Source organism: Anser anser (genome assembly GCF_964211835.1).
Source record: "Anser anser genome assembly, chromosome: 4".
Classification (NCBI taxonomy): Eukaryota; Metazoa; Chordata; class Aves; order Anseriformes; family Anatidae; genus Anser; species Anser anser.
In genome coordinates this window covers 27,269,654-27,289,394 of record NC_139724.1, presented here as the reverse complement: position 1 = coordinate 27,289,394, position 19,741 = coordinate 27,269,654, and the positions used below count along the sequence as shown (strand labels likewise).

The following is a 19,741-nucleotide window of genomic DNA, read 5'->3' as shown; positions in this document are numbered from 1 at the left end:
TCTGAAAAAAATATTTTTCAGACCATTTTCTGTCATTCTTCTATAATGCAGGATTAAAACAACATGGTACTGGTTATTCTGACTGAACAGTTCTGTATCAGTAGCGAAGAAAAGCTGGGAATATATAAACAGTAATTTATTCTAGAAATATATATATATATTTAATGATTGTGTTTTTAAAATTAGTTCTTAAGACTTTTATTCCCCAAGCATTTCTATATAAAAACCTAAGGAATCTATAATTATTTGACCCTTTATTCACTTGCTATTGCAACATACTTGTAAAAGAAATTAAAAGATGCAATCTGTTCTAACCTAGGGAGGCTCCCAGCAAAGATAAATTCTCTTCATGCATTACTAAGCCACTTGAAAACTAAGATGGATCCTATCTCCACACTGATTTCTTCTGGGAAATTACAATTATAGAATAAAGAATCGTGAAGTTTTCTTTTCTGAAGATTATTGATCCTGGTTCAACACTGTAACTCATTAAAAGTAGCTTTGGAAAGAAAAATATTTTAGCTAAGAACTCATTAATTCCTAAACAAAATCATTTTTATTTCTGAAAATTTTATTCTAGACTTCCATCTTCCCAACCTGCATAACTGTTCTACAGGAATTAAATAATTATACTCCACCTTTCACAAGTCATCTATTATTGTAGTTTACTGTACATGAACATAATGTTAAATCAGAGTAGTCAGCATGCTTAATCAAAGTTTACATTGCATTTTGTTGCAGGAATAAAATGTGTTTTGTGGATTATTTTTTTTTTTAAATCAACTCAGCTGATCAGTATAACAAAGCAGATACACGTTTTAAAAGTATATTATAACCTTTGTATATAACCAAGAACAAACATAAGACAACCCATAATGGCCAGGATACAGTGAGATTACCTTCCTGGTAGGCTCCATCTGCCATGACTAGGTGAAGTATTTTGGCATACAGGTGCTTGTGTTCATTTCCCAAAATAGTTTGAACTATGGTTGAACACGTATCAATATTTTCATCTTCATCTTCATGTATAGCCTAGGAGAAAGGACAATCTATGAGGCCAAGCTTAAAATGGGTTTACAATTAAATAGTTCAAACTTATTAAATGCAGTCTATTGTTAAATCCAAAGCTTTCCTCTTTAATCCACAAGCATGGAATTTTCTATGTTAATATTTTAGTACATTGAAACAGAATAAAAGAAATAAGCATTAATTTTAGTCACACAGTGCAATTAGTTACTGGCACAGCTCTAGATACATTTATCTTGTTTCCTAAAACATTTTCCACTTCAGCTTATTCCACAAACCTTTATTTTATCATAAACTTCAATGAATTTCTCAAAGCCTATTTCCTGCTCCAGGTTATATCTCAGCTCTTCCAAATGGCTGAATACGCTATCACATTCTTCACATTCACTGGTAATTTCTCCATCGCTATTATCTGTAAAGGAAAAACAAAAAAAGACAGTTAAAGAGACCACCAACATCAGAAAATTCAATTTTCCTTCAGTCTTCATGTTGTTGTCTGAATTTGACATCCACACAACCACTAAATCTAGTAAAAGCTGCTAAGCTCAGGAGCACGAAATGATGGAGGGCAGATGTTCTGAAAAACCTGCAATGAAATTGGGACAGTCCATGTCTTGACAGCCATTAAATACTGAATCCCAAGTGGGAAGCATCTAGCCAGCTCCTCTAAAACTCCACTGGTAGTGAGTGTCCTGGTTTTGACTGGGATAGAGTTAATTTTATTCACTGTAGCTGGTATGGTGCGTAGAGCTTTTGCTTTACATAGTAAAATGTCTTTTATCTCAAGCCACAGGTTCTTGCGCTTTTACCTTTCCAATTCTCACCCCCATCCTCTGCACTGGAGGGGTAGTAAGCAAGCAGCTCTGTGGTGCTGAGCTGCCTACTGGGGTTAAACCATAACAGATGGTTAGTCATAAGGGTATTCATACTGAATGAAATAAGGTAGTGGCCTCAAAGCAGGTTTTTATCTACCAAAACAATGTCGGAATTCAATATAACCATTCTATATAACCATTTTTAAGGTGGAACTGATGTAGGTAGGGTTCTGTGGCTGTCCTGTCCCGCTCTAGGAACTCCTTAAGAAAGCAGATGTCTTCTACCAGAAAATAAGGGTGTGCGTATTTAGAATCGTTTATTTAATTTCTGCACTGACATTCATCTTGTTCCATGAAGCAAGTCTAGAATAAACACAGTATTAATTTAGCTACAAAGTTCTTTCTTCATTTGTCTATGAATGAACGCATCTCCGTTGCGTAGCAAATTCAGTGTGCCTATTTGTGCGGTAAGATGTGAGAGAAAAAATCAAGACGATTTTGTGTACACGCTACAGAAAGAAACTAATGCTTACAAACAGGTTTATAGGAGTCAAATATCAGGTAAGTTTAAGAAAATGAGATCTACTTAACGATACGAGGTAGAATTCCTATATAAAATCCTATTAGCAAATATGTTATAAAATGCAAACTGCTTTTGCCCAAGAAAAATATGTCCTCAATAAACATTTAAATTATGAGAGGATTTATCTACATAGGAGGAAAAAGGCAACTTTTTAGATATTGGAGCTTACATTATCAAATCTTTACTAAAACTAACAAACCCAACAAACAAACTAGTAACACAGTATTACCTGACAGGTCACAGACTTCATGGCTCAGTTTTCAAGCTACCACTTTAAATTCCTGATTGTGACTAAAGAAAACTATAATCCTGACCAAATTGTATCCCCAATTCAAGTATGAATAATCACATCAATAACAAATTATTATTGAAGCCAAAAGGAAAATTTGTGTATGAGTTCAAAACCCATTAACTGATTTCTAATACTGTATTTAACTTAAGCATCTTGACCAGATTTGATTTCAAGTTCTATCTGTTCCCCTAAAGTTCTGAAGTTCTTTCCCCCTCAATAAAGCCGCCTGCAATTCTTGTGAAATGTCATGAATCTAGAAGTTGGGACACTGACATCAAATACCATAACGCTTGCGACAACAACCACCACCACAGAACAGATGGCATTGTATTTTACCACTGTATAATATCAGCATTCTCAAAAAATGAAGGAAAATGGTATTAACTAAGTTTATTTTATTTTAAAGTACTTCCTAAAATGTATTATATAGATAATATCTTAGAGGAATATTCATAGATTTTCTGTTTGAATGTTGTTGTTAATAAACCAAACTGACACAAGCTATGGCTTAGATTAATTATTGGCTTTATACATCTTTTTATACCTCTGTTTCTAAATGCACCTTATTTTAAAGCAGTACTAAAATACTTAAACTTCAACCAGAATTTAAAAAACAGAACAGAAATTTCAGTACGCCATTGTGTATCGCTAATGCAGACCACTACAAGCAGTGATAAGGTTTTCTCTCTTTTTTAGTTTAATTGCATTAATAGCTATTTTGGGCTGAGGACAAGGTTAATGATTTCATGTTCCTTTTGATTCCCTATTAAATTACTTAATTGTAAACTGGATCCCAGATAATCCAGTCATGTCAGTTGCTCTTTCTTTTTCACTCTTACATTGCAGTCATGAATTATTCAAAAAATAGGATGTGCAGAAAGTCTTTGATCTTCGTTGAAGACAAGTTTTAGGCAAGTAGTGAAAAAATGATTTATGATCAGTGCCTAACAAAGACCAACCATTTATCTGCAGCATGAATGTTGGTTAGATGTTGACCTTAACATTCAGAAAAATCTATATATTGTCTGTTTTTTTAAACTTCTGTATAAAAGCTATTAATTATGGCTTTATTTCATTATAAGTATAAAAATCCAAAAAACGTCTTCTGTGTTTGTCTTGTTAATATCAATAAATAGCTTATAAAACAGGTATTACAGAAATTATACCTGACTGCCATTCTTCATTAAGTGCACTTTCGCTGCTGGGGTTATTTTCATCTCCTTCATCCAGCTCTGTACCATTTGTTATGCATTGGATGACATTGGCCTTTAAAGTAGACTCTTCCTCTTCACTTAATTCCTCACTAGGCTGCTCCCTAAGTAATTGCTCCATTGAGGCCCGGAGTTCCTGCAGATCTGTATCTGCCTCCCCAGACATGCTAGAAGAAAGTGACAAAGATTACGTAAGTAAAACTTTACCAGACAAACTCTGTAGAAAGAGTTGTCTGCTTTTGTTAAACCAACAAACTGGAAAGCCAGTGTAGGAAAAAAAAGAGACAAGCATTTGCATATACAAGGCTAATTCTTTTCCTATGGCCAGTAGCCTAATAAAGGAAATCAGCACTTCCTGTAGATTTTATGTCCTCAGTCCAACGGAGTAGCAAAGGAGTAGCACAGGAACATAAATGAGGATTATATGGTCAAAACAAAAGTAATTTTTGTAATAACACTGCTGATACGTAGGTACGACTTATATATCACAACCCCTAGCCTTAATAAGTTTCAGGTATCCAGTTCTAAGACAGCGTGAAACTGATTGTAACTGGTAATCCCTTGAATAGAAGAAGCCAAATATTCTCCTAAGTGTTACACTTAATAACACAACTGAAAAAGCAACTAGGCATGGTTTGGATACAAGGACACACAAGCTTAAATTGTAGCAACAGGAAAGATAATGGTATTGTCTTGTTTCTAAGTTGCATTGAACAAATGAAGAAAATTTAGGATGAGGAAACAAAGGACAAGTAACAGCTTGGTTTTAGAGTACCTGGATGTGAACCAACATTTACACACTATAAGGAAATGCTGAAAAGAAATGAGAACTAGAACAAAGATTAAAATGTCTGGAGCAAAAATAGATCTATACCTCATCAGAAAAGATAGACCAGATGATTTTAATCTCTGCAAACTATCCAAGCATCAAGTAATAGTGAAGACCCCAGGGTCAGATTTTGAGGCCTCTGGAAGAATTTGGGGGAATTTAAGGACATCCTAATACAACAGCAAGAACAAAAGATAAGCAGAGATTCCCAGAACATAAAAATAAAGGATATATTAAAGAAATTATGATTTCTGTAAGAGTGGTGACCATCAGCTTTGATCATTTTCAGGGGAATACAAGAAGAAGCAGGAAAAACAAGAATAAACAGGACATACCATTAGCTTCACAGTTCTCTGAACAAAACTGAGAGTGAATGGTGATTCAAAACAAACTTGCAATACAGGATTTTTAAGATTTGTCTTAAAATTCCATTCTGGCGTACAGTGTATAATGATGTCTAACCAAAAATATTCTTGATATAAGGTGCTTCTTGAAATACTTGATAATCATATTATACTCACTTATCCTCAGAATCAGAGGGTCCTTCTTTGGCTTGTTCATCTTCTGTATCATCTATTTCGAGATTATGTTGATGCTGTACATCTGCTACACTGGGAACATCAACTAACGTTCTGTACAGTTTGTAAAGATCCGGAAGCGAACACGTTCTCAACATCTGCAAAGGTAAAAGAAAGCATCATGTTTAGTTACAATAAAACAAACAAAAAACCAAACCAACCAAACAAAAAAACCAGTCTGAGGTTACAAGTTGCTTTAAAATCTGAAATGAAAAAGGATGAAAAATCAGAGTCAATTTAAAAATAAAGATGTGTCCAGCACAGATGCTTGTACGTACTGAAAGCTTGACATCTTGAATTTTGCCTGTCAGCTAAATGGAAATTATTCCTTCTACCTTTACAGGTTACAGTGACTGAAAAGTTTAAGGAACATAAACTGACATATAGATTCTGTTTTTCTGCAGATTTTTTCATTATCTTGAAGACTGTTTAAAGAAAAGGAACCTTGTAGTAGATAATATATATGCAATTAACATACATACGTTGTAAGCAATCACTTAAAACACTGCTTAGAACCATTGTGAGTAGCTGACAAAAGGAGTATTTTTTAAAATTACAGCTGATATTTCTCAAGGTTGGTCACTGAAAACAGTTTTCTTTGTGGCATATTTCAGGGCAGTTCCATAGTATTAGAAGCAAGCTTAAAACACTAATTTGTTGCAGGGGAAATATGTTCAAAGCAACATTGAAACAAAGACACCTTGTTTGCTCATTGATCTACCCATCTCTCTTAAGAAGTCTAAGAACCCCAAAAGAATACTAAACATTCACCACTGTAATAAGAACCTAGATCTAATCTGCACTAAGAAGTTTTGCCAATAAACATTACCTTCCTTCAACATAGCTCTGAATACATCCACGTTCAGTATTTGCTGCTAGTAAAAAGCCCTGAATTACTTCCTCAGAACTGTTCTCTGCTGCAATTTATACCTACTCAGTGTAGTAATACAGATGCTCTAATATCAAACCTCTGTCAGCACGTGCCAGAATATTATTGACATCACAACAGTTACCACTCTTTTTGACCACAGCTGCCAAAGGGAAGGAACAATTAGAAGACTGAATTTGCCCCATCGTTTGAAAGCTTCCAGGTGTTCTGAAAATGCCTCTTTTCCTATTAACCTACCCCTGTTAGAGTTAGTGTCCTAGCTGTAGACAGGCCTGCATGCTATCTGCCCTGCACCCTGCTAAAGGTTTTATTAGCATCTGAGGATGACCTGCAGCAGGGGTATAGTTGGGGAATTCCTAAAAGTTACATTTACAGTCATCGCAAAGAAGTTCTGAACTTCCCCTTGTTGCAGTCAAATGAGAAAAAGGAATTTATTGCTCTATTTTGTTTTCAGCAAGTCTACTGCAGCAATAATAGAAAAATATCTGCTGCTTTTCTCCAAATTCTCTGCTATTATGTAGAGCTCATCTGGTACTGCATTAACAATTCTGACACTTATGGCCAAAACACATGCCAAATATGCAGCAACATGACACACTGAGATGGGTCATAATGATACACTGAAAAGCTTCATTATAAAGCTTATCCACTACTCTCTAAGTTTGATAAGGGTACAAAGACTGTTCGTTCTGCACCTAATGAGAAGTTAACTTTTCTGTATCATCTAACTGCCAGATACCCTGCTTCATAAGCTAGGGATTTTAATGACAGACTAACTCTTGAGGAATCACAGTAAGATTCATAAACCCATTTATGTGAATATATAAATCTGTGAAAATCACCTCTTTGTAGCTTGTCAAGAAACTTTATTTTTCTAAAGATGCAAATACCGCTGTCCCTGATATGATTCCCAGAAATTCATCAGCAAATAGGTGTTTTTCAATATTTGATTAATCAAGTAGTGGAACTTCTGTTCATGCACTCACAATAATGTGAGTCAAAAGCAGCGCTCTTATTTATCAGGCATTCCAACAACAGGAAGATCCTTTACTTTGTATTGACTGAATACAATGCAGGTGTGGAAATTTCCAGAGAACTGTCACCCATGTTTCTGCAAAAAGCACCTCTTCTATTTCACACTTTGCACTTCAGAACCTTGGCAAGTATTGCGCATAGTCCTGGAAGTCTGTTTCATCTAGTAGTTCCACAACTATTATTAAAATATTTTTAATTCATTTCATAACCACATTCCACCACCCAATGCTCATTTTACAAACTGCGTAACCCTGTTGCCAGCAATGATGAAATACCTTTGCTGCTCTGTTCAGCACTTACGTATACGATGGCAAAGTAGTACTAAGTTTGCAAAATTGTGCAAAAGGGATAAAGAAGGCATAGGTTAGCAATTTTCCTCAAGAACTGTCTCAGTTGTATTAGAAAAGTGGTGGCATTCCTCCATAACCACTTTGGACAAAGAATTCTGAAGAGTGAAACCAGAGACTCACAATGCTATGTGAGTCTGGCTCATATAATGAGCACAATGCAGTCATATTGCATGGCAGATGTGATTAGACAAATACAAACATCTGCTTAAACTGTTATGCCATCTGCTCTAGCCTCGTGAAGCCTCAATAAGAAAATCAGAAAAGCAAACGTTACTATAGAAATAAAGGTATTCTTTTTTTTTAACTTGCCTTTGGGTTGTTTGCATCAAACAGCCCTGTAGAAAGTCCAATCAACAATGAACTTTTGCCTTTATTTTTTGCTGGTGATACGGAATGTGAACAAGGCACAAAAGGCTCTTCCTGTGAAGACTGAGCTGACAGAACCGGTGAGGCTGTTGGTACAGCTGGGGACTGCATTACCCTCTGGAATAATGGTTCAGGCTGCAGTGAGTCACTGGAACAAGTTTCTGATGTGGTACACAAAAATCGAATACAAATTTAATTTACACAAATTGATTTAAAACCACAAGCTCTTAAGCAAAAAGTAACTAAACTGAGAAAAACTAATTTCTGTTGCACATTTGAAGGAGAAAACAGATCACACTCTAAGAGTATGAAAATCTGTTTAGATTATTTTAGTAAATGCATCATAATGTGACATTCTCCCATTTATCATTGAGAATATACATCCCTCAGCTATTGTCTATTCTCATGCCTTCTTGTTTATCATTATCCAATCTGTGCCTGAAATTATGGCTTCATCCATTATCATCTGTTGCTTCTTCCCTTATACTAGATTTCTTCAAAATTATCCCAATATAATGTGCTCTGACACTGGAAAAAAATGTACAGTTTGCTTAATGCACCAGTAAATAGATGGAATAGTATAACCAATGATAATTCAAAGTATTGCAGATATATTTTCTATTCTACTATAAAAATATGTAGATCTCCTGGAATTAGTTTAAGGACCTCTAAGAGGAAGCAATTCTATGCAATAAAGATAAAAAATCATCACTAACACTTGTTCAAAATATCTTTTAAATATCCAAGCTGCATTTCAACGTTAGGTATGTCTATAAACAAAGCAGCACTTTACCAGATTTCATAACACTTTAAATAGTCATTATAAAAGGTCATAACAGTCAGAAACCTGATATTCACTTGTAAGTATCAAAGCGTGGGCTATTTCCCTGTGTATACATAATGTAGCTTTGTTGCTACATATTTTCTTCCAAAGTGGCAAATATAACACACATAATTCATCTTCCTAATCCATCAGAAATCTGCCTTATAGAAGTACGAACCGAAAAAGAAAATGAAAATAGAAAACCTGCTCTTTTAGGGTTAGTGAAGAAGTGAGAAGGGATGGCTCCAGTGCTCTGTACCACCAGTTACAAAAAGATTTCGACTGACCTTCTGGAGCTTCTTTTTGTGGTTGCATCTTGTCAAGTGCTACTTTCTCAGAAGCTGCCTCATTTCTTCTGTCATGTTGTGCCCTATTATAAAATACCACACCCAGGGAAAACACCATTTAAAGTAGTCATTAGTCTACTGACAAGATCCTCACCCACCAAGAGCAGTAAAACTAACATGGTAGGCAAGCAATGAAGCTTTAGCTAAGCTCAACATTGTAACTGAAGTATCTAAATCCTCCTCAGTTAAAATTAGTTGTTTGAACTCAAGAGAGAGGGATCAAAAGAATAACTTACTTATCCTCTTTTTCTTTTACCCACACTTCATTAACAGTAATGGGAAATTCCTTGCTCTGTTGCTTTTTATTTTCTTCTGTTTCTTCCAACATCTCTGCTTCCAGATCATCAGGCTCTAAAATTAATGAAGTCATACACCTCATTAAAAATGAACCCCAAACAAACAAAAAGACAGGAGAGACTATATGTTTTAAGATTACATTAAAATCCTTGATGTTAAATCTTTCTGCATTTTGCGGAAACAACTGAAATTTTGTAGCTCCAGAACTTAAGTTTGGCTCTGATACAAGAAGACTATCTTCAAGCTCCAAGGAACTGTCTTCTAAAAATCTCAGCAACTTTCCCCCGTAAGTCATCAGGGTGCTGGTATCATACAGGGGAAAAGATCTCAGCACAACTGGTGTGCAGAAACAAAAAGGAATTGAAGCTCTTTAGAATTCCACTTCTTCAGACAGTTCTCTAGAAGCATGTAAGTTTTTGGACGTTAACAAAATATGTCGGTGAATCAAATTACTATGCAGGCATAGAAAATAACCTGGTCCTACCTAAAAGGTATTATAACAAATTGAACTTTGCCTATGGGAGGATATACAAGTCTACAGTATACTTTCCTCATTGAATTGGAAAACAGATTGTCATTAGAATTGCTAATTAAATGACTTACCATCCAGCATAATAGGTTTGCTCTGCATCTGGGTAGCTCCAGCTCTTTGAGATTCTTCTGGTATAGTCACTTCGTTCTGTGAGATACCAACTGGCACTGAAGACTGAGCTCCAACGGTAGGAAAAGCTTTCTCTTCCTTATCCTGTTTTACAATTAAGGAGTGATGATCTCCTTCAACAACTTCTGCAGTATCTAAAACAAAATTAGTCTGTTGTTTAAACAGTGCTTTGACACAATTCAATAATAAACTAAAACGTGACTACAAGGTAAGTTGAGAATCTTGGGTTTTAAAACGTAACATCTACACAGTAGAAAAGTTTGCATGCATTTATTATGAAGAAGGAACAAGGAAGACAGAAATATTAAAAACAGAATTCTCCCCCCCCCAAAACAGCAGGTGTACTTGCTACTTTATAATTATTACTTTTATATTTATTGGAATAAATATGAAATTGTACTGTTCTCTTGTATTTTCAAGTTTAAACTAAATTTTAATGAAAGTTGGCAAGGTATACAATGGTTGTTATTACTTTATCAATGGTTTTACTGGTTTAAATCATGAGATGAAAAGGTACAATAGCCTATGGGTTTGGCTAACAGCTGTAAATATTATCAATACATATGTAACAAATATAACTGAGCCTTAAATTTCTTTAGAGAAGTACCACCATCCATTTCTAATAAAAGAAACTAGTATTTTGTCTTGACAAAGGCAAAAATATACTAAAGCTGTAAAAGCTTCTTGCATCTAGCACTTATAAAGCAAAAAGAAAAGAGAAAGGAGAATAGACAAAAAGGGCAATAGCAAAAGAACAGGTATGAAAGTTGTTCACCAGAAATACAATAAAGATAAAGAAGCAACATAATTTGCATTAAGGACAAAAAGTACTTGTCCAGAAGGAAATTCCACTAGTATGCTAAGTCACATGCTAACAAGAAAGCTACGGGAGCTATGTAATTCAATATTCAGTTGACAACATCCCTTTAAAAAGACTGTTAATATTAACAAGCAAAGTCCAAGACATTTCAGCAAAATGAAGATCCTTCCCCCTTTCAGCACATCCATCTTAATTTCTTATTACTCGAGTGTGTTTGAAATATTTTGGCATCTTTTGGTATTGAGCCTGTGCTGACATTTGGAACATTTAGAAACATTCAGAACTGAGGCAACACACAGAAGAAAGAAAGGGTAAGGACAGAATATGCTTCAATCACTTCGAAATTATTCTCACTAGACAAACTGGCAAGCTGGCACTTCCTACATTTGCAGCGCATATAGTTACTGTCCATGCTTACCATTTGTTATATCTAGTTCTTCCAGTAATTCAGTTTGCAGCTGCAACTCTGCTTCTCCTAGAATTTTCAGGACTGAATCAGTAGGACTTTTGCCCCAGACTTTCCTGTGGGGTTCACCAAAATCTAGCTTAATTACTTCCCCCATAGTTTGCCCTGTCAGGACACAAACAAAAACATGTTAGAAACTTTTGTTCATTTTCAACATGACAAAATACTTTACTTATATTATAGTAGTTATATATAAATATACTATAATTGCCTATACTTTCTATAGACAAACAACCTCCACAAAGCTAAAAACAACAAAGCCAGTCTTATGCCACCTCTCCCCAAGTTATAGGGCCTAAAGACTGTGGTTAAAAGTCTAGAGTTTCTGTTCTGACAATTCATTTTAGTAACAGAAGTTATTAAACGACAATTGTCACCTTCAACTTAAGAGGAAAAACAGGAGGTCTTTTCAACAATTCAGGTACTCCAGAAGAAAAACTGTCTGAGAAATTTTTAAAAACTGGCATGATAAAAACTGTACTTCTACGCCTGTACTTCTACCAACTTGCCCATATGGAAGAGAAACTAGAAAGCCTTCTCCTGCTCTGTTTTGACATTTGTTTGTTATTTCTCCTGAGGAGAACAGAGAATAAAAAGTGGCAACAAAGAAGTAGAACAAAAAAATGAAGTTTCCTGATCTTCGAACACCCTAACCATGTAAAACTACTGTGCTATGAAGCAAGTCTTTCAGTGATCATTTATTTCTACGCTGTGAAACAGCCTCACTAAGACACACTGAAACTAAGAAAAAGGTCTTCCACCTGAAATATCAGAGAAAACAGATAGAAAATCTGAAAGACAGGCTTGATCAAAAGAACAACCCTCAGTTTTTATTGTTCTACTGAAAACATAAAAGGATTTGTAAATTGAATAAGAAACTTGCATATATTTTAAATGTTTTTATCCTTTCTGTTAGATTAACACCTATTTAAAAGACATTTACAAAGACAACTTGAAGAAAAGCGTGCATTTAATTAACTGTTTGTTGAAATTACAGTTTTTTATATCATCGGCAGGTCATTTAACTACTAAGCCTGTGCTTTACTCCTTATGCAAGGCAATACGTAACCACCTGTTTTAGAAGCAAATGACACACATGACACACAAGCAATAACAAAAAAAAAGAGTACTTGCTTTATAAAAGCAGACACTACTGATTTACTAATGTCATGGCGACAAATGAGTGCTTACGGTCTGTTCCAGAGAGAGAGTCTTCCAACGATAACTGTGCTAGAGGAACTACCAATTCAGATGCCTTTGATTCCCATTTTTTGCGATCTCCTACAAGTGGATGGACATCTTCTTGCTGTTCCTTACCATCTTCAGACCCATCTGATTCAGAGAAATTTTTATTTTCTTTTCTTCCTTTGTCATCTTCTTGAGCTTTAAGATTTTGATTCAATCTTTTCAGTATTTGCCGTTTATTCTGAAATAAGGATCAACATGTATCACTTAAATAGTACCTTCCTTAAAAAGGAAAAGAAAATTAAATTAAACCGAACACAATTTGACATACTTGCACTGCAAGATCTGGCTTTTTTGTTTCCTCTTCAGCTTCCTGGATAGCAGTTACATTTTCATCCTTTAGAGAAAGAAGCATGAAATACAGTGTAGAAGAATGTGTCAGAAAAAATAATCTCAAGAATAGAAATAATAGCGAAAAGTCACCCCTAACACCCTTTCATTGACAACTGTAGATAGATTAAGACAGAATGGACAATACTTCGGTTTTTGTGGGGTTTCACAAAGACTGAATTTCAAGGACAGTGTCTGTGTGACCTATTTGCTATCTGAAATGGGTGAGCAAATGAACCAGTCTCAGTTTAAGCAGGCAAGGGAAATCCATAGCACAAAACAGGCAGAGATGAAGCTAGATGTGACATGTGCAGCAAAATGGCAACCACTTCCAATGCTAGAAATGAGTAATTCTGTAAGAGAACAGAAAAGTGGCAAGGACAGAGTCTAAGAGAACCTGTAAAGAAAAGCAGAAGTGAGAAGAAAACTTCAACAATTACAGCGTATATAATGTCAGTTCAGTAAAGAATAAGAAAACATTATCTCTTTAGTATCCAAAAACACAAAGAAAACCTGCCCAGATCAAGTTGACTGACAATAGGCAGATGCACAACTACAGTTAAAAAAAAAAAAAAAAGGCAAATATTGCATTACACAGAGCATTTTTCAGAGAAACATTCTGCATTGTTCTTGATCTGTCTCAATTACAGGACTAAAGCAATTTTAACTATTGTGTAAGACCTACCAGCAACTAATAACCTTAAGCATTTTCATTTACCTTATCTGCACATTCTTCTAAAAATTCTTCTCCAAATCAGTATATCTATTTTTTTTTTAAATTTTAGGTAAAAAAGTTAACTTTTAGCAGAAGTACCTACCACACCCACTTCCTTCAAAGCAGAAGTCATGGAAATGACTGGTGTACTGGGCTTAATTGGAAGCTGTTGCTTAGGAAGAGATGCTCCAGGCTCTTGTACTCCATGCACAGGACTGTGTCCTGTAGCTCCCACATGAAAAGGCACGTTAGGACTCTTTACTCCTTTTGCTATCAGCTGTATAATACAGATTCAATAAAAAAATAAAAAGAAAGATAAAACAATAAATCTAAGACTGCACATAAAACACAGTATGATCAAATATGCTCAGGTAAATCTTAGAAAAAATCATGTCACACATTTTCATACTAAACTGTCAACTACATATATGAACTATTTCCCATTTATCAGCTTCACAACATCCCACTTTTTTTTTTTTTTTTAGCAGAGAGATATCACTAGTGGGACTTGTCACTCCACAGCACACGTAAGCAAAAGAAGATTATGTACAATTTGGTAAGTTGCAGACCATTAATAAAATACTTATGCTAATAAAATACTTATCCTAATGATTCTTAGGTTTGCTGTTCTTAAGTTCTTGAACCAAATTTTTATTCAAGTATACTTAAGATCAGGCTTTTAGTGAGGGAATTCTGACTGGCAGATGCTCTCTCCAGTTTCAGAAGACACATTATCTAAGCTTGAGAATCACAGTGTAAGATTTTAGTCATACAAATACACAGTACTACATATGTTGACTGTATAATAGGTTTTCTTACATGTTCTTCCCAAGCTCTTTTCTCTCTTTCGTATGCTTCCTTTCTTTTTTGCTCTAACTGTTCTTTTAGAACTGCAGCTCGAGCATTTGCTTGGGCCTGTAATAAAGAAACAAGCAAAAAAAAGACCAGCTTGAACCACAAAAAACATTAGTACACCATTCTGTGGAACATCTTAAAAAGAAACATTGTTGGATCACTTCATCTCGCTTTCTCTCACTTACTGCTTTATAGACTGCGAAGGAAGGTCTCCACTGATACTCAAAATCACCACACAAGTACAATAACTGTTCGTCAATATTTAAAATGGTAACAACTCCTCAAAATATACTTACAATTCTTGATTGGCATGATTATTTTTTTAGTGTATATATTAATTGTGATAGAAGTAATTTAAAATTAGAGTATTTTCTAAACAAAAAAAAGTTTTGAAGCAAAATTCATTAATCATAAACTATTAAATATTCAGCTTAAACTTTCTACATTTGTTCAACAAACACAAAAAGCTTCCATTGCTGTTTCACCCCTAGTTCTAAGGTTAGGCATAAGGTCAGCTTGTTTTTACATTGCTCTTTGAAGATGAAAGGAAAAAATGAACAGATAGAGTATGTATACCCATATACTTGATATAAGTATAGTATAGTATATATTATTATTAGAAAAATACAAAGAATAAAGCTCTAATAAAAAACTGGATTCCTATGAATTACAACCGATGTAAAACTCTGAACTAAATGCAATTTATCACAGGGTTATATAATAGCCCACCTTACAGCCTACATGTGGCCTCTGTCAGCACAAGTGAGGAGTTTTGGCTTCCTTTATTCTTCTAACTAGTTGTTGTTATTCAAGGTACATTTACCTTTCCGTTTCTGTATCAAAATGCCATCTCAGTTATACCAAATTGCCTTGAGGACTAAAGCTAATCTAGAGAGAAACCTCAAAGGCATGGATGGGAAAATTTTTGCCTGCTATGCTACATTACAACATATTTTGAAATTGCTGAGATAAATCAGTTGAAAAGAGTTGTTACCTCAATACAGTATGTATGACTTATCGGAGACAAAAACCTCTATTAGTGGATGCATAAACAGATTATTAATAGCAAAATGAAATGCAAGAAACTTCATGAGATAAGCAAATTTTAAAACAAGGAGTTCCATTTCCTCCCTTCCCACAATTACCTTCTGTGCTTCTATCTTTTTGCGTTTCAGTTCTGCTTCCTCGCTTGATTCTTGTCCATCAGAACTGCCAGCTTCATTCTGCAAAGCACGAGTCCTCAAAGAATTATCATCAATGCATGTACTTAAAAGCTGAGTGATAGAAGTGACTACTGGGATCATTTAGACTGACCGTCTGACTAACACAAGCCATAATTTTACTATGTTAATTCCTCACTTGAATATAGTACCTACTTGGATGAAACTTCATTTTTGAGACTAGTGATTATTATTGTTATTTTTATTATATCACTGGAGAGAAAAAAACTTCAGAAAAATATTCTGGTACTTTTCATTGATTCATACATATTCTGCGTGAGCATTGTCAAAAAGTCAATTCTAGAGAAGTTCCTATAGCTAAAAGCAAATACGCTGTTATGGGTTTGGCTGGGATAGAGTTAATTTTCTTCGTAGAGGCTGACACAATGCTGTGTTTTGGATTTTTGATGAAAATAGCATTGATAATACATCTGTGTTCTGTTGCAGAGCAGTGCTCACCCAGAAGCGAGGCCTCCCCAGCTCCTCGCGCTGCCCTGCCAGCAAGGGGGCTGGGGTTGCCCCAGGAGCTGGAGGGGACCCAGCCAGGACAGCTGGCCCAGGCTGCCCAAAGGTATGTCCCACACCGCCCGGCCTCACGCTCAGCGGTGACAGCCGGGGCTGAGGAGGAGGAAGGGGGACGTTGGGAGCGACGCCATTTGTCTCCCCCAGAAATCATTGCATGTGATGAACCCTGCTTTCCTGGGAGTGGTTGAACACCCTGCCTGCCAGTGGGAAGCACCAAATGAATTCCTTGCTTTGCTTGCTCACACGACTTTTGCTTTACCTAGTAAATTGTCCTTATCTCAACCTGTGAGTTCTTGCAGTTTTACCTCTGATTCTCTCCTCAACCCCCTGGGGAGAGAGGGCGAGCATCTGTGTGGTGGTTAGCTGCCTAGCTGCCTGCCGAGGCAAAACCACAACAAAGTATAAACATGCTAGTGCTTAACGAGAGATTTGTGGATCAAATTCAGATGTAATTTTATGTTGTCCCACTTTTTAACAGGTTATTAGGTAACATGTACTGAAGCTGCACCTCTAAGTGAAATATCCAACAAATTTCATAAATTCTGTAAGAACAGATACAGGTACACTAACCGTGGAACAGAATGAAATGTGTTAATAGATGTGTATATATATATATATATTTACATGTAAAATTGCTTATCATAAAAATATTTCTGCAGGGATAAAATAATATGATCCCACAGCCAACTTCCTGAAGTATTTATTTTTCAAACTGACCTTCTCTCCACGAAGTTTTGCTTTAATCTGTTGACGTTCATTGAAGTTTTGTAGCCGGATCTGTCTTAATCTTGCCAAATATTCCTAAAGTAAGGAACAGAAATAAGTTTCAATTATAATGAAACTATCTGCAGTATGCTTCGTTTGTAATACCTAAGATTCCACAAAAAGCAAAACGAAATGAGGGGAAAAAAACACTGTCACTGTATTAGCACTTCATAATTTCCAGAAGAATTCTCATCCAATAAAATTAAAGAAAACTGAAACTTATGTTCCTCAGTATTAAGCTACCATTACACTTGATACAATCAAGGACCTGGAATGGTTGCATCTGTTACAACACGGTTACACCCTATAGGTATGCGTGCATGTTCAAGAACCTTTCCTAGGCAAACTGCTGTAGACAACAATTATTTTATGATTATTAAAAAAAAAAATTACACACCCAGATTCCAGAAAAAAAAAAATGTATTTCTTAGGAACTTATAAAGTCTTCATTTTGTTACACAAATGAACCATGCAGGGAAACGAGGCACAGTCAAGGTCAAAATAGTGCTGTTTGTGTGATGGAAGTGGCAAACATGCGGCAAGCATACCTCTTCTTCCTTGTTTCTGGATTTCCTTCCTCTTGCAGAAATGGGCCTGCCTCCATAGATATCTGCCACGTTTTGCAGTGTACCCTGTTTGCCATTTAATGGTATAAAATTTAAAATGGCTGGGGCAGTAAAATTATCTGCTTTATCCAGTAAATGTTCATTTATAAGAAAGCAAATCCACCAATGATCTGCAGTTGTTCTGAAATTAACTGATAACTCCCTTTGACTTATAAGAAACAAATGACAGTAATAACTGAAAATCCTGCATAGCCAGGAAGAGGCTAGACCTTTAATATTACAGCAGTTTTCTCCCTACAATTCTGGTCTTCTGCTATGTTAGAAGCATAAATTCTGACAGACAGCAGTTTTTGTACATCTGGATTAAATACGAATTGTGGCACACAGCTGGCATTTCTGCCATTGTCAAGTCAAGCCTAAGATAGAAGTGGAATCATCATATGTAGAGTAAGCATTTATCTATCATAATTTTTTAAACATACTATAAGTAGCAAACTCATAAATCTTGTAACATATTTGTATAAGCTTATTACATTTTCCTTTCTAAACTTAACAAGCTGTCTTACATTGCTAATACATATGGATATACAGTTTATAATCTAGATTAGTGTGATGTATTCGGAGTCCTAACTGTAAACAAAAGGATTCAACCTCAAAGGAATGGAAAACAGGAGTCCATTTCAGGACAGTACAAGAATCATTTAAATTAAAGTTTTCTGCTTGGTTTAAAATCATATTTAAATTATTATTTTTTTCATGATATACTGTAAGCTCCTGCTGAACTTATTAAAAATATCTTGATTTGTAAATTAGATGTATGTTTACTGCATTTATTATGTGTTGTTACATGGACCTTGTTTGTGCCTTGTAAAACACCGTGGCTTTAGCTTTCTCAAGCTTGAGTACAGAGAACCACCTGTAAATCAATACTCCAGTTAAATTCTTGACAGGAAGCACTGAATACAAAAATTTTCGCTAAATACTCTTTCAGATTGAGCTGAAACATCAGTAATTCAAGAAAAGAGGGTATTTCTAAACTTCTGTTGTTTAGTCACTGGGGGATGAGAGAATAAATTAAAAGAACCATTCTCACAGGTAAGAAATAGCATACATTCATGAGGATTCCATGAATTCCAGTTTTGGCTTGAATGTTAAGCCATAAAAAAGAGAAAGGTATATTATTCTCCATATTCACTTTTTCAGAAATAATAACATCCTAATATAAAGGAATCACTTACAAGATGTTGTTACAGCAAAACACATTTCCTAGAGGAATACTGAATTTAGAACTGCAAGCATAAAGAACAAACAGCATTTTGTGACACTGTCCATTAGTTAACCTCTATGGACTTAAGATGGATGTCTTTATAATATCTTCTTAATAAACAGAATGTTTTTCTAAAACACACTACTGTAGCAACACACTACTGTAGCTGAGTTAAAAATTTAATCACACTTCATTTAAAGTTCAGGCTACTGAAAAATACATAGTTTAATTTTAATCAAAACTTTACAGCTATAAACAGAAAAAATATGAAAGTAATGTTTTAAAGTTCTCAATATCAAGTTAGACATGCACAAAAATGTATTTTTTTTCCTTTGTTGATTTGTAAAGCATTCTGAAGCAGTAATATAAGTAGGAAGACCAGATTTTCCATACCATGTGTCCTTCAGCTCGAGCTTTGTTTTGCATGGCTTCCCTCTTTCGTTGCCAGAATTCTTCCACTTGCCTTGCTCTTTCTGCAGGTAACCACCCTTTTTGCCTGAATAATTACAACACATAGCAAGCTGAAAGTCTCTGAAATACAAAACTTGCAAAACCTATACATATATTCAAGCTAGGACACAAAAACTAACTATGAAAAATGTATCTTCACAAAACGCCTTTAATAAGCTGAAATACGTCAGACTTCCACAAAATGGAGAAAAAATAGGTTCAACTACATTAAAAGTCCAATTAAACACGCCCTCCCAGAACACTGTGTTGTTCTTCCATATCCTGCTCATCAAAACAAAATGAATGTCAAATCACAATTTTAGTGCAGTTAGTTCTGAAAACATCTCAGCTTGTTTTCACTAATTATCATTTGTAAAATAAAACATTAAAAAAAAGGACAGATTCCTTCGAGGCT

At 35.2% G+C, this 19,741-nt stretch overlaps 1 protein-coding gene across 16 annotated transcripts in view; it reads right to left on the bottom strand.

Moving 5' to 3' along the window:
- The window catches only part of NEK1 (NIMA related kinase 1), a 47,491-nt gene that overhangs the window by 2,020 nt on the left and 25,730 nt on the right, over window positions 1–19,741 (bottom strand). For 11 of the 16 annotated variants that reach the window (XM_083833556.1, XM_083833568.1, XM_083833570.1 and 8 more), the window contains 17 exons: window positions 19,270–19,372; window positions 17,592–17,675; window positions 16,996–17,079; window positions 15,679–15,756; window positions 14,498–14,593; window positions 13,782–13,955; window positions 12,905–12,970; window positions 12,580–12,814; window positions 11,341–11,493; window positions 10,045–10,236; window positions 9,381–9,495; window positions 9,085–9,167; window positions 7,918–8,135; window positions 5,278–5,432; window positions 3,883–4,094; window positions 1,305–1,438; window positions 900–1,032 (listed from right to left, as the gene is read on the bottom strand). In XM_083833556.1, coding sequence (XP_083689682.1) covers window positions 900–1,032; window positions 1,305–1,438; window positions 3,883–4,094; window positions 5,278–5,432; window positions 7,918–8,135; window positions 9,085–9,167; window positions 9,381–9,495; window positions 10,045–10,236; window positions 11,341–11,493; window positions 12,580–12,814; window positions 12,905–12,970; window positions 13,782–13,955; window positions 14,498–14,593; window positions 15,679–15,756; window positions 16,996–17,079; window positions 17,592–17,675; window positions 19,270–19,372 — 2,315 coding nt within the window. The remainder of the gene's footprint in view (window positions 1–899; window positions 1,033–1,304; window positions 1,439–3,882; window positions 4,095–5,277; window positions 5,433–7,917; window positions 8,136–9,084; window positions 9,168–9,380; window positions 9,496–10,044; window positions 10,237–11,340; window positions 11,494–12,579; window positions 12,815–12,904; window positions 12,971–13,781; window positions 13,956–14,497; window positions 14,594–15,678; window positions 15,757–16,995; window positions 17,080–17,591; window positions 17,676–19,269; window positions 19,373–19,741) is intronic. The other 5 variants (XM_083833560.1, XM_083833569.1, XM_083833562.1 and 2 more) reach the window with 1 other exon arrangement.